This window comes from Zalophus californianus, chromosome 4 (assembly GCF_009762305.2).
Source record: "Zalophus californianus isolate mZalCal1 chromosome 4, mZalCal1.pri.v2, whole genome shotgun sequence".
Classification (NCBI taxonomy): Eukaryota; Metazoa; Chordata; class Mammalia; order Carnivora; family Otariidae; genus Zalophus; species Zalophus californianus.
In genome coordinates this window covers 162,270,380-162,285,631 of record NC_045598.1, presented here as the reverse complement: position 1 = coordinate 162,285,631, position 15,252 = coordinate 162,270,380, and the positions used below count along the sequence as shown (strand labels likewise).

The 15,252-nt window shown below is 37.1% G+C and overlaps 1 protein-coding gene across 1 annotated transcript in view; it reads left to right on the top strand.

Annotated features, from left to right (window-relative positions):
• The window catches only part of NUDCD1 (NudC domain containing 1), a 91,814-nt gene extending 78,156 nt beyond the window's left edge, over positions 1–13,658 (top strand). Inside the window, exon 11 of the mRNA XM_027605821.2 lies at positions 13,426–13,658. Coding sequence (XP_027461622.1) covers positions 13,426–13,435 — 10 coding nt within the window. The 3' untranslated portion in view covers positions 13,436–13,658. The remainder of the gene's footprint in view (positions 1–13,425) is intronic.
• The last annotated feature ends 1,594 nt before the right edge of the window (positions 13,659–15,252 follow it).

Below are 15,252 nucleotides of genomic sequence, written 5' to 3'. Positions count from 1 at the left end.
AACACAGGGACCAAACCCTGCCACAAAAGGCAAAGAGAACCATTGCAGATGACTGGACTGAAAGCAAATGAAGCTCAGCCACAATAGTAGGGTGCATTCAACACACAGGAGACACCCCTGAGCTTCCAGGTTCTGGTGAACAGGAGCAATTGCACTGTAGGGCACTCCAGGACCTCTTCTTTATAAGGCCACTACTTTCAAGAGCGGGAGACATAGATGACTTTTCTAACACATAGAAACAGACACAAAGTAAGACAAAATTAGAGGAATATGTCCCAAATGAAGGAATAGGAAAAAAAAAATCATAGCAAGAGAGCTAAATGAAATGGATATAAGTAATATAACTGATAGAGAATTTAAAGTAATGATTACAGATATTCACTGGACTGGGAAAAAGAGTGGAGGACCTCAGTGAGACCCTCAACAAGGAGATAGAAAATAAAGAACCAATTAGAGATGAAGAACTCATTGAATACTAGAGGAAGCAGAAAGATCAGCAACCTGGAGAACAGAGTAATAGAAAGCTATCAAGCTGAATAGGAGAGAGAAAACAAGAATAAAAAAATGAAAATATATTAAGGGAATTCAGTGACATCATTAAGTTTAATAACTTTAGCCATATAGAGATTCTAGAAGCAGAAGAAAGAGAAAAGAGGGGTAGAAAATTTATTTGAAGAAGTACTAGCTGAAAATTTCCCGAATTGGGGGAAGGAAACAGAAATCCAGATCCTGAAGGCACAGAAAGCCCCCAACAAAATCAACTGAAGGAGGTCCATACCAAGACACATAGTAATTAAAAATGGCAAAAAGTAGTGATAAAGAGAGAATTTTAAAAGCAGCAAGAACAGTTATATACAAGGGAAACCCCCTAAGGCTACCAGCTGATTTTTCAGCAGAAACTTTGCAGGCCAGAAGAGAGTGGCATGATATATTTCAAGTGCTGAAAGAAAAAACTGCAACCAAGAATACTCTATCCAGCAAGGCTATCATTCAAAATAGGAGAGGTTTCTCAGACAGACAGAAGTTGAAGTAATTCATCACCAGTAAAGCAGTCTTACAAGAAAAATTTAAATGGGACTCTGAGTGGAAAGGAAAGACCATAAGCAGGAGAAAGAAAATTAGGAAGCACAAAAGCAGTAAAATTATATCTATAAAAATGTCAAGTGATTCACAAAATAAAAGGATGTAGAGTATAACACCATATACTGAGGGTGGGGGGTTGGTGAGAAGAGTAAAAATTTAGTGCTTTTAGAATGGCTTAAACTTAAGTGACCATCAACTTATAGACCGTTATGTGCATAAGATGTTATATATAAACATAATGGTAACCACAAATCAAAAACCAGTAATAGATATGCAAAAAATAAACAGAAAGGAATCCAAGTAGATCACTAAAGAAAGCCAACAAACTGTGAGAGAGGGGAGCAAGAGATGAAACAGAAGAAGTACAAAACAATAGTAAAATAACAAAATGACAGTAAGTACCTACCTATTGAAAATCACTTTGTATGTAAATGGATGAAATGCTCCAATCAAAAGACATAGGGTGATGGAATGGATTAAAAACCAAGACCCGTCTATCTATATGCTGCCTATAAGAGACTCATTTCAGGCCTAAAGACACATGCAGATTGAAAGTGAAGGGATGAAAAAGTATTTATCATGCAAATGGAAATGAAAAGAAACCTTGAAACTTCTAGAAGATAACCTAAAAGAAAATCTTTGTAACCCGGGACTAGGCAAAGATTTCTTGTTTAGGACACCAAAAAGCAAAAGCAAGATCCATTGAAGAGAAAATTGATGAACTGAACTTCAAGAAATTATGTTCTTGGTAAGACAGTCTTAGAATTAAAGACAAGCCACAGACTGGAAGAAACTTTTGCAAATCACTTATCTGATAAAGGATTAGTATCCAAAATATATATATAAAGAACTCAAACTCATCAAAACTCAGCAAGAAAATAATCAAATGAATAAAATGTCTTTAAATGAGCCAAAGTATTAAACAGACATCACATCAAAGGAGATAATGAGTGGTAAGTAAGCACATGGAAAAGATGCTCAACATTATTAGTCATTAGGATATCAAAAAATGAAAGCATAAGATATGACAATAAGGTATTGAAATGCTTCAAATTTAAGACTGACCATACCTAGTGTTGGCAAGGATCTAGAAAACTGGAACTCTCATGCACTGCTGATTAGAATTATGAAATGGTAGAATTTAGAAACTTCTTTGGAAAATAGGCAAATTTCTAGAATGTTAGATATAGATCTACCTTATGATCAAAACATTTCACTTACCCAAGAGAAATGAAAATATATGCCCATGCAAAGACTTATACATAGCCACATTATTTGTAAGTTAACCTGAGAACAAGCCAAATGTCCATCACAGATGAAAACATCCACTGGGAGATATCTATGCAATGGACAGGACAATAAAAAATAAGCTATTGATATAATCAACATGGATGAATCACAAAATAATTATGCTGAGTGAAACAAGCCGAAGTGTGAACTAAACTATTTAATTCAGATAAAATTCTAGAAAGTGTCAACAAATTTATATTGATAGGAAACAGATCAGTGGTTGCTGAGTGGGAGGGGTTGAAGGGTGATTATAAAGGGGCATAAGGAAACATTTTGAGGTAATGGTTGTGTTCATTGTCTTAACTGTGATCGTTTTATGAGTGTATACATAAGTCAAACTATTCAACAGTATGCTTTAAATGTGCAGTTTATGTCAATGATCACTCCATAATGCTATTAAAATTTTTATCTAAGGATTAAGTTTTGAATTTTATCAATTTTTTTCTATTGTGTAATCATTTTTTTACTATATTTCTTTTATTAATAACATATTAAGCATTTTAGTACACATTTCCTATATATTTTGGGCATGAGCCTCCATTCCCCTTTATTTTGGTAGCTATACCATAAATTCTTTCTGAAACCATATATTTGTGTTTTACTGACTCCATCCTTGGGACCATCACTTAAAACTAAGCCAGTCAGCACTTTGCATTGCTCTGGTTATGGTGATTGGTTTATAAATGGGAACCTGACCCATTTAGAACTAATGATTCACAATGAGTATTTGCTGTGATTTCTGGGACAAAGACATGCTACTGGATGTGAGAATGAAGGAATATAAACAAAACCAAATTTGTGACTGTAGTAAGGTGAGAACCTCTCAAAATATGGACCCAATGGAGGGATGGAGCTAAGAGGCTGTAAGAGAGAAAACAGATCTTCATTATATCATCTAGTCTACCTCGCAGTGCTTAAAGTTAGATCTATTCTTGTATGTTTGGGTAACGTGAGTCATTATCTTTTTGCCTGAGCCTTTTGGTCAAGAGAAGCCTGATTCCGTGATGAAAAATTCTTTTAATGCATAACTATGCTCTTCACATTGAGACTTTATGTTAGACATTTACACCTGAGTTTATAGATGATAGTTAAATTATGTTTTTATCAAGAGCAGCAGTAAATAGGGGTTTATAAATAAAGTACAGTGCCTTTTAGAAGGGGTAATTTTTTCCATTTCAAAATAGTTTTGCTACCCTCCTCAAAAATGTGTATTTATGAAAATAAATTCAGAAAACAACTTCTTTGGTGCCATGGAGGGAAGATAAAAGATTTAGGAGATGTTTCAATTCTGAAACTCTATTTTCTGATTTTGTCATTTTTCCATGTGCCCATGCTGTAGATATTCTACTAAAAATGGGGGGAAAACCTGTAGCATATTGTATTTTTAAGCCATTTACATTTTTTCTACTTCTATAATTAATTTTTTTAAGTTTGAGATTCATTTTAATGCTTGCTAAAATATCCAACACAGATATTTACTTCTCTTATTTCTGGAAAAATGGTACCAGGGGAATGTTGAAGAAGACTGAGTATATTCTTGACATTAAACAAATATTGCTCCCTTGCCTGCCATGTGTATTTACCCCAGGAAAAAGATGGTTTGACATGCAACATTAATCCAGTCACTGAAATTATGAAATGAAGAACTCTCAAAGAAATACTGTTCTTCTGCGGTCTTTTACCTCAATAGCATGTGTGTATTCAGGGTTTTTCTTTGTCTGTAAATACATACCTTACTAGAGGAAAAAAGAGAAGGATGAGGCTATCTTAATGGAAGTACAGGGTAATAACAGTATGAAGTGTATTCTCTAATGTTGGTATAATCAATTCTGTTGGGGGTTTGTTACTGGCACTTCAGAAACCCAGCTGGAATCAGATAGGAGGAAAAACAACTGAGAAATCAAGAATGTCAAACAAAATGGAAAGCTGCTTTGGAAAACAGCCTGGCAGTTCCTCAAAAGGTTAAACATAGAATTACCATAGGACCCACTAATCCCAAGCTTGGGTATGTACGCAAGAGAAAGAAACACTAGTACATGAATTTTCATAGTAGCGTTACTCACAATAGCCAAAAGTATAAAGAAATGGATGGGTAGATAAATATGTGCTATAGCCCAATGGGATATTATTTGTCAATAAAGAATGAAGAACTAATACATACTACAGCATGTATGAACTTTGAAAATATGCTAGGTTTCTATGTAACTTTGCTAAGTGCCAAGATTAATCAAAATGTAAACACAGATCTTCAAGTTTCATTTAGTAAAATGAGCATGATTTAGGGAGTCAGATTTTCCTCAATACCTACTCTGTAAATGGGGAAAATAATACATTCCCCACAGAGTTGTAAGGGTTATAGGTATAGAGAGTGCCTAATTATCCATACATGCTAATTTCCTCAAAAGGCTTTATAGTGTCTTAAAGAATACACAACTGATAAATAAGAATTGTAACAGCATGATATTAGGTGTTAAATGAGTCCGCCCCCCCCCCCCCATAATTGGCTTCTAAAGCTTGCAGAAAGAGAACGAAGGTTGCTAAGCATGCTACTTCTAGGCTTGGAGAACCAGCTGTTGTGGAGGGCACCAGGGCATGCTGAGAGGCCAGTGTTCACAGAACTTTTACTGCCAGCATTCACAGTTCTACTACCTTCAGGTAATTTTAGAGGGCTGGGATGGAGAGAGATGGAGCGCCTGACTAGTTTTCCTCCCCAAAGAGATGCTGAAAATTTCTTCTAAAGCATGTAGGTGTCAAAGAAGGACAAATCAAAGTCAAATTTCTGCTTAGCTAGCAGGCTTTTCCACCTGCCCTTTGGTATTGGAGTAGGGTGAAGAACAGTGTGGACAGGTGGTTTGGTAGAGGGATACCAGCAAGGGAAAGGTACAAGGAACCTGAACAGAGTTCCTGATGCCTGAAACGTACAGGGATGGCTGCAGGTACCAGTGTTAGGAGTGAAGGGAATCAACAAGATTGGAAGCCAGAGATTCTCCAAGGACAGACACAGTCTGTGACAATGAAGCATTATGTCTGAGGGCAGCTGCAAAGTGGGTGCAACTATATGGAAGTAAAGTAGACTATGTAACTGGGTCTCACAGGGTTAACAGTTAAAACCAGAAAGCTTAATTCTGAAAGTCTCAGGGGTGAGGGGAGGCAGAATGAAGTTGGCTAGACATTGGCAGGTTAATAATAGCAGTAGACTGTGATATGGTGGTTCAGCATCTGGCTACTACAACCAGACTGCTTAGATGCATATATTCAGGATTAGGGGCAAGTTGTGGAAGGAATACATGGTCTTTAATTTGGGAAATCCTGTGTTAAAAGTCCAACCTTTTACTTTTCTTTGAAAACTTTGTGCAAGGACAGGAAATTCTTTGAAAAACAACAAACAAAACCCCTTGGGATCCTGAAATAGAAAACAGACTAACAACACTGTCTTAAATTTATACATTTATCTAAATGACAGGTTGGAATCTTTGCCTTAAAGTACATAGAAACCACAGGCATTTCAAAATCCTATTTCTTAAAGGTAACAACAATATTACAGCTGATATGTAAATAGCACTCCTATGTACCGGCCACTGTTCTAGTACTTTACATATTAACTTTCTCATAACAATTCTATTATTTTTTCTACTGAAGAGGAAACCAGGACACAGAATTTAAGTAACCTGCCTTAGTTATACAACAATGTCAGAGCCTGGATTTGAACCAAGACAGTATGGACTCTAGGGAGTTCTTAACCACTTTTAAAAATCTGCTTTGCATATGTAGGTAGTGACTTGTCCACATACTCCTTGATGATTGTGGTAGCAATTTCTTGTCATATAGGTCCCAAGTCTCTAAGATTTTAAGCAGATGGAGTTTTGGGCACAATTATATTTCTCAATCATTGCTTTTATTTTACTGCTTGGCTAACTTTTCCTGTGGTTGTCAGTATTTTTTATCTTCAGAGACAGAGGCTTTGGGAAAGTAATTAAAAATATTTAAGTCAATGGAAAAATTTGGTTTATGATTTTAGAAACTCATGATTTCACCCCATGCTTGTTGGGGTGGGTCTAGATAATTTCAGTTGTGGTTTCCATAGCACTGCTTTTGAATTTCTTCCAAGTGCATGCTTTTTAATGGTTTCCCCAGTGATCTATCAAATGGCTGACCCCAGCTGTATAATAATTCCTAATTAGGCATAAAAGGTTTTATTACAGTTTAGTATGATGAGAAGAAAAACTACTATTCAACTGTTTCTGAACAACCTTCCTTAAGCAATGCTTCTTGCACAGTCTTTTTGACTCTTTTTTCCAAGTTTTGGCTCTCCCCCTCTCCCTTTTTTAAACTTCCTTGAGTGTTTAGTTCTCAAGGGATCATTTCAACCTGTGCTGAATCCTGGGCTAAACGTATTTGTTTACTTGCCCAGAGACCATGTTTTACAAAGATAGCAGCTGGCTAAGCTTCCTGATTTACCCAGTGTCCATGAATCATTATAACAAAGCAGGAAAGCCTGTTGACCTATTTGCCAAGTCTGTCCACTGTGGAATCAGATACAATGACAGATTTTTGAAAGGAGTGAACTTCTTTGTAGGAAATTAACTAGTGGTTTCTACTGCATTCCTGGTAGGACTCTGGAATGATGACTCATAAGAATTGACTCATTGTAGAGTTAAAGGAGTGATACAAGCCATCTGTCCCTTAGCAAATATTCTCACTTTGCTGTTAACCAGTATTGATCCTAGATCTGAAGGCAAGTAGTACCAACTTTTCAAACTGATGTGAAATTAGAAACTGCAGTCAACTCACAGTCATCAAAAACTAAATATATTGGGTTGAGTTGGAAATGTTGCTTTTAATAAATAAGGAAATTCAACATTGCCATATGCATTTTAAGCAATTCAAAGAGAAGCTTTTGCAATTGTACTCCTTAATTTTGTCCAAGAATTATATTTAAAACCACATTAAAAAACTATTATATATTAATATCATTATTCTGCTTTCACCTTCACCCAGATGGAAATCATGTGCTAAATGATAGCATTTTCTAGATAGTGCTGCTAAGCTGCTTTTGCCCATTCTGGAGTCCAGAATCTTAATTACAATAGGAATCCTAGAGAGATTAACTTGGTAGATTAGTATCCTAATATAACAAATTACTAAACTATCACAAATTTGGTGGCTTAAAACAACCCAAATTTATCTTAGCAGTTCTGGAAATCACAAGTCCCAAACTTGTCTCACTGGGCTAAAACCAATGTGTATGGGAAGATTTGTTTCCTTGGCTTCCAGCTTCTAGAAGCTGCCTGCTTCCCTTGGCATATGGTCCTTTTCCATCTTCAAAGCCAGCAATGGTGGTCTAATTTCTCAAGTTGCATTACTCTGACACTATTATATTTGTGTCTCCTTCTATTTTGGGGATATTTTTGATTATATTGGATCCACCCAGATAATACAGAATAATCTCCCTATCTTAAAGTCAGTTAATTAATAACCTTATTTCTATCTGCAACCACAACATTTCTTTGCCTTGTAATGTAACATATTCAGATTCTGGGGATTAGGAGGTAGGACATCCTGTGGGGGGGGCATTTTTCTACCTACTATAGCTATCTAATAGCTTGTTATCTAGAACATATAGATTTTTATATCAATATAGTTTGAAGCCTTAATTTTTATTTTATTATATATTGTTGTTATCAAGATACATATGCATATATATCTATTAGGCCTAAAAGGGTTTATTACTATATATATATATACATACACACACACACACACACACACACACACACACACACACACACACATCCTTGTATATATATCCTGAAAGCAATCTCTATCTTAAGTCCTGTTTGAAATAAGAAAATATATAAACACATAAATTCATATGTGAAATGCTCATACAAATGAGTAATAAAAACCTAAGGTTATGCTTAAATAGGAAGATAGATTAAGCACATTTTAAAACAATTTCTGGAAGAAAGAAATTAGTGGATTGTTTCAGCAGGTAGAGAAAATGATACCTATAACACTACGAGGAGGGGTTAGTGAGAATCTAGCAGCTTACCAAAATAGAACCCCATGGAGGTTCTGGCCTCAGATTTGATCAGGTGGGAAAGTGAATGAGGCTGAAATCAGAGAGATTAATTAAATGACTCTGTATGGGCCAACTGTACCTGTAGGTTTAGTCTCTTCTGCCCTGCTCATGGAGAAGCAGATGGCATTTTCCAAGGCAAAACATTTGTTGTCCTCCCTGCAATTGCCCCCCCCAACTTTTTTTTAAAGGAAAAACAAAACACAAATCTGATTATTTAGAAATAATTAAGACTTCTGGTGAAGATTTTGGAGCTTCCAAAAAAGTTTTTCTTATTTTAGAATTTGGGCAGATGTGTAGCCTCACAAATAGTTCTGTTAGCTCACAGTGAAGTATATTATATTTATTGGCATACCCTGAATTTCCTCACTAGAGTTCTCAAATTTTTTTATACTGGAGAGGGACCTATTCAGGAAAGAGGGCAAGATACTCAGTATCACAGAATATCCACAGTGGCAATCTGCCCATTTGTTTTAAACAACAACTGATAACCTACGGTGGGGTTTCACCATTTATAGGATTTTCCAGAACTAAAGAAAAAAGTTTTCAGGCTAAAAGGACCCACCTCCTGTCCAGGAAAACAACTGTAGAAGGACACACCTAGACAGTATCATGAACTTTCACAATACTGAAATTAATCGATGATCTTAAAATCTTCAAATACAAAAAACCAAATCACAAGGAATCATGCTGACATCAGATTCTTTTTTTTTTTCCAACTGTCCTGGAGAGTAGAAAATAATGGCACAATAAATTTAAAATTCTGTCACAAAGTTATTTTCAATCCAGAAATTTGTATCTAACAAATTATCAATTTAGTGTGAGGGCAGAATATATATATTTTTCCTGTATGTAAGTTCTAGGAAAGTTGAAAGTGTTCTTATTAAGGATATAGTCCAATAAAATGAGAGAATAAACCAAGAATATGAAATACTAAAAACAGTGGGATCAAACAAATAAAATGATAAGAAGGGACGCATGAGGACTTAAAAAACAGTTAGCTCTTGAGCAGTTAGTACCTCATCCAGTTAGGAAGAAAAGGACAGACGGCTCTGAGAGGGAGAGCTCTATAGAATAAAACCAGTTTTTGAGCTTAGAAAAAACTCAGAGTATGCTAAATACAAATAAACCAAGAGAAAAATTGCAAATAGAATCCCTGAGGAAAATAAAAAGTTGGAGAAGTCACGGTTTGAATATGATGCTAAGTGATACATGGCATGAAGTTAAGCGTGTTAACCTTAATTTTCTCTTCAGGTGGCATTGCGTCAAGCTATTGTACACACAGAGGAGGAAATGCAATCCAAACAGATTACTTGGGTCTTTAATGAGCACTGCTTATATAATCATAAATATGGAAATGTTTTGTATTGGGTCTCAGTTTTTAGAGTCAACCTAAAGACACAACAAAGAAGCCCTGCAATGATAGCCAGAAATAATGTAAATATTTGTAGCTGCAGAGGGTGACATATAGAAGGCAAGAGCTGAGAAAGAGCATGAGTGTCAATCTTCTTGTCTCACAAAGTGGGATTCAAAAAGAGAGAATGTTAAAAGTATCTAGGGGCACCTGGATGGCTCAGTAGTTAAGCATCTGCCTTTGGCTCAGGTCATGATCCCAGGGTCCTAGGATCGAGCCCTGCATCGGGCTCCCTGCTCAGCGGGAAGCCTGCTTCTCCCTCTCCCACTCCCCCTGCTTGTGTTCCCTCTCTCGCTGTCTCTCTCTCTGTCAAATAAATAAATAAAATCTTTAAAAAAAAAAAGTATCTAGAGTATGCTATTTACATTATCAAGGCAACCAAGAGAACAATAAAAAATAATAAAAACAAGAATATCACACTTAGGGAGGAAGAGTGTAACAGAGGTTGTTGGTTTACTACCCATATCCCTACAGCCTACCCCAGAGACCACCAGAGCCAATTCCTGCACTGATTGGCCTGATGGCCTCCTGTGTCTTTTTCTCTCTGCTAGAATGGGCTTGACCTGTAAGGTGGACAGGCCATAAGTGCTAAGAAGATGGTTTAGAAATAACCTTCAAACAATAAGGATGAGTGTTTGCAATCAGGCAGACAACTTTGAGTTGTCTTTTTACAGGGTCCCCAGAAACATTTAGCCCAGTTGCCCACGGAGATAATTCACTCATTAACCTGCTATTCATTGGCTTTTCTCTCTTCTGTGTTATACTTCCTCCCTCCCTCACTGTGCTTCCCAGAACTGCCTTCCCAAATAAACTACTTGTACATAAATCCTTGTCTCAGGGTCTGTTTTTGGTGGGAATCTAAGCTATAAAATGTGAGTCAAATCTTTTTTTATCACCCCACACCGAGGAATTAATTTATATTGTCTAAATTTGGTAAAATGAGAAATGGCAGTTTGAACGTGCTATTGGATTACGGTGAAAACCACCAAAACAAATTCAAACAGAAATATTAAGAGTTTGTTTCCGATGGAGGGTTAGGTGGGATGTCAGACTTGCTTTTATTATGTAAGTGGCAAAGGACATGAACAGACTATTTATAAAAGGCTAAACTTGTATAAAACTTTCTCAGCCTCCCTAGTAATTAAAGAGATATAATGATGAATCTTTTTTCACTTACCAATTAGGAAATTTAAAAACTTGACAACCAGGTTTACATAGGTAACAAGAGTGAAGTGAAATAAGCACTTTTTTATAGAAGGTGAAGTGAAACACGCACAAGATAACAAAGATGAAGTGAAATAAGCACATTTTCATACACTGCCAGAGAGATTGTAAACTTACATAAGCATCCTGAAAAACCAATTTAGAGATTTGGTTAAGAGACTTAATATTTCTCATACCTTCTATAATTTCATTTTTTGGGAAACAATTCTAGAAGAGGAATAAAAAATGCAAACATTTACCCATAAAGATGTTCATTGAATTGTTATTTACAGTAGTGAAAACTAAAAAAAAATACTCAAGATTAGGAGAATTATAAGTACATTAGCATACATTTATATAATAAAAATACTATGAAGACATTAAACATCATGATTTTTGAAGAGCTTTTATTTACACGGAAAGATGCTTATGGTCTCAAGTGAGATGAAGAAGGCAGAATATAAAATTAGATACGATTTACTACTTCAAATATCTAAAACTTTACTTTTTAAAAAAGACAAAAGAAATTCACAGAAAATGTTATGTAATATGGTAAAATTCTAGCTGGCATCAGACTGTGAAAGAATTTTATTAGGAAATTATCGTAATAAGACATTTGGAGTGAAGTTGAATAATTGAGATGTAAAGGCAACAGATTATGATGAATAAATCTCCATGTATGGGGAAAATGCATTTAATTTTTTTTGGTACTGCTACTGAGAAGAGAAGAGAGAACAAAAGGGGTAGGAGATGGGAGAGAATGAAATGATGGTAAAAGGCCATGAAGTATGCAACATGGCTGTGCGTCAGGACCTAGCCTCCATTAAATCTTTAGTGCAGTCCTCTAAACTCACGAATGTGATTTTTATGGAGGCTGTTCATAGAAGAGCCTGTCCTGTTGTGTGCTTTGTTCATGGTATGGTACAGGTAATATGCAAGGATGCTGGGTCCCCATCGCAAGAGTGGTGGGAATAATGTAAATTTCCCAGGAATTAGCTAATGTCTTTGGAGGGGTTGTGTATAGTTTTGATTTCCACAAGTGATGGGTTCAGAAGTGGGGCTTCAGGAAGTTTCACTTATATTTGAATCACCAGCATTATACCTACATTAAAAACTATTTTAAGCAAGGACTTTGCAAGTGACAGAAGCACTTGGAAGGGTTTGAGCTGCATGAACCAGGGGGTTGGAACTAGAACTTAAACACTACTGACACACATCCTCTCGGTTCTCTCTCGTTTGTTTATCAGCTTCATTATCTCCTGATGCTCAAAGATTTTTTTACCTGCTATAATGTGACTGGCAACATCTTAGAGTATTATATCCTAACAGCTTTATGATTAGCTTCATTTGGAAAAAACCAGCAATGGCCTCAAATGGGTTTGACTTTGTGTGCTCATCTCTTTTTCATCACTGGGGCCAAATGAGGAAGTTTCTCTAATGGCTCAATTGCAGAGTGGGGATTAGGCTTGATACTGGATTACAGGAGGCCACACAGAGCCCAGGGGAAGATTCTGAGCCTAGCTTGTCTCTACAACACATCAAGCAAGCCATAAAACATCCAAGTTCAAAAAATTGTAAATCAGGAATTTTAAACACTGCCACATGGCTCCAAGGGAAATAGCTATAACCATGGATTATCTGAGGCCTGTGAACCCATCAGGCTATAGAGATCAGAATATGTGGACACCTGTTGTACAAGCATCCAAGAAGAGTTTTCCACATTACTTAATCTTTAAATCTATATAAGATCACTTTCTAATATGGCCTGACAACCACAGGATCATGTAACACACTTAATAAGAACATAGAAAATCTGCTAAACAAACAAAAAAACAAATAAACCAAATAAACTTCCCTAGCAATTCCATTATTCTTGATGCCTTTATATCTCTGTAAGATAGCTCATCTTCCCCCCCGCCCCTTACCTCTTGTGAGACTATAAAAACCACTTCTTCTGTGCCCTTCTTCTTGTCTTCAGGTTTTGCTCTTTGCTGGCAGCACCTTATCAGATAAACTCATCTGTGCTAATGTGTTACATTGCCCAGGAAACGGAGCTTATTGTTGACTACAAAGGCTAAATCTCTCTTGTATCCAAACTGTCCCCCAGGGCCAAATTACTTTCCTCTAAAATGCCAGAGTATTTTTCATTAAAATGCTTTCAAATCCTTCAGGTTATTAGGTTTATGGCAGCCCCATTAAGCAGAACAATAATGATTTATGTAAGCAGTTAAGCCAGAATCTTTGTTTTGTTTAATAAAAAGGTTCAAGGTCTGTAACTGGGTTCTTAGGTCCTGTAGCCTTGCATTACAGGAGTGTCTCTCTGTGACTTAGAAGATCTCCCTATTTTGTTTTCCAGAAGCATATGAGTCCTCCTGGGAACTGTTCTTCAGGATAAGAAGCATGGAAAGCCCAGCAGTGATCTTCAAGTCTTTGCTGAGGAAGCTGTAGGGGCTTTGGATCAGGAGAGACCTTGTAAAACTTCCAGCTCCACCCTTATGGGCCTTGTGACTTTGGGTTACTTGATGAACTAAGGTTTCCTCAACTGTAAAGTGGGTAACGGTACCTTACTGAGTGTTGCACACATTAAATAAATACTAAATGAACCACTCTGCCAGCTGTAGTGTCTCCAGCCTCAGATCCATTTCTTGCCTTTCCCCTGCTTTGCTCTGCATTGCAAGTGAGGGGACCTCTGCAGACTACATTTCTGGGGTTCCAGTGGGAGTTGGCCAATGGGGAACACTGATTGCTCATTAGACATGTAGGAGTGAGAGTAGCCAAAGTCTTTCCCCTCCCCTGTCTTTTCTGCCTTGGGTGAGGTTTCTGGCGCAGCCTGTCTTCTTCATGGCCCCCGTTCCTGTTGGTTAGGTGCACCATGGTGTTAACTTCTGCCATGTAACCCTGTTCCCTGGGATTGGGTAATTCTACCTCCCTGCCATCCCCCCTCATGCCCCACCCCAGGAATATTAATCCTAGGTTCCTGCTTTAGGAACCTCTGCCCTGCCTTAGCGTGCCTTGTTTAGCTTCTCAGCTCTTTCATCACCCATGTGACCGATTCCCTGTGTTAAATGTTCTATAAGTTCAAGTGGCTCTGTTTCCTGCTTAGTCCCTAACTGATATGACCCCCTAGCATAGTAATGGTACCTAGTAGGTATTTGTTTGGCTTTGTTGAAATTTCTTAAACTCCTACTTAAGGATGAGATTGTTAAAGAAACCCAGGGGTGGACAGTAGGTCAAACAGTAAAAACAGATTCCATTCAGGGACTACTGCAATAGGGGAAAAGAGACCTCAGCATAAAACTGGGGTCAGTTCCAAATACAGCCTGGACAAGTGAGGATTTATAGCCAAGGAGCAGGGTGGGCATGAGTGGATGGGAAGTTATTAAGAGGGGTGAGAGAGGGAGCTGTAATAGGATTTTTGCTGAAATTCTGTTTCATAGGATTTCAGGGTAATCAGACATCAAGGGTCAGGGGTGAGGAATTTGATCAGATATCAAGAATGGGGGAGGGGCTCTCTAAACTGCCTTAGCAAGATGCTTGCTACAACTGGGTGATGCAGGTGTGACAAAGATGGACATCAAGAGCAAGGCCTACAGGGCTTAGAGGAGCCTAAAGTTAGTCAGGAAGAGAGTCTTTGTCAATATCTAAATGTATTTTGCTAATCAATAGAAAGAAGTAATATGTATGATGTTATAAAGGACATGGTAGCTTGTTAATAAAATAATTTCAAATTCCTGCTTATTATACCTTTATTCAAAATGTCTGGAAACCAAGGAATAATAACCAGATGAGCAAAAACAGCATAAACACTATTTCTTTTAATATACATTAGTGCCATTAAATATCATCTCCCTGAATGCAACAATAAGAGTATTTCATTTGGCCATAAAATGACCAATACACTATGGGCTTCATTCACTGCTAGTATGCTGATGTAGAGGCTGAAAAACTATGCCCTGGATTACTGTAGCAGAGAGGATATATGATCAAATAACACCCAATTTCCCCTTCGGCTAATTATCCATCTCCACCTTCCTGGTAGCAGTATCATAGCAATGGGACAGAAACCTGTCAGAATGCTTCATTATCATCCCACAAAAGCCCACTTAACTTGTTCTCGATTAATGGCATCAATGACCACCCAAGCTCCTCAGACAGCTACTGCAGAGTCACTGTGGACTTTTCT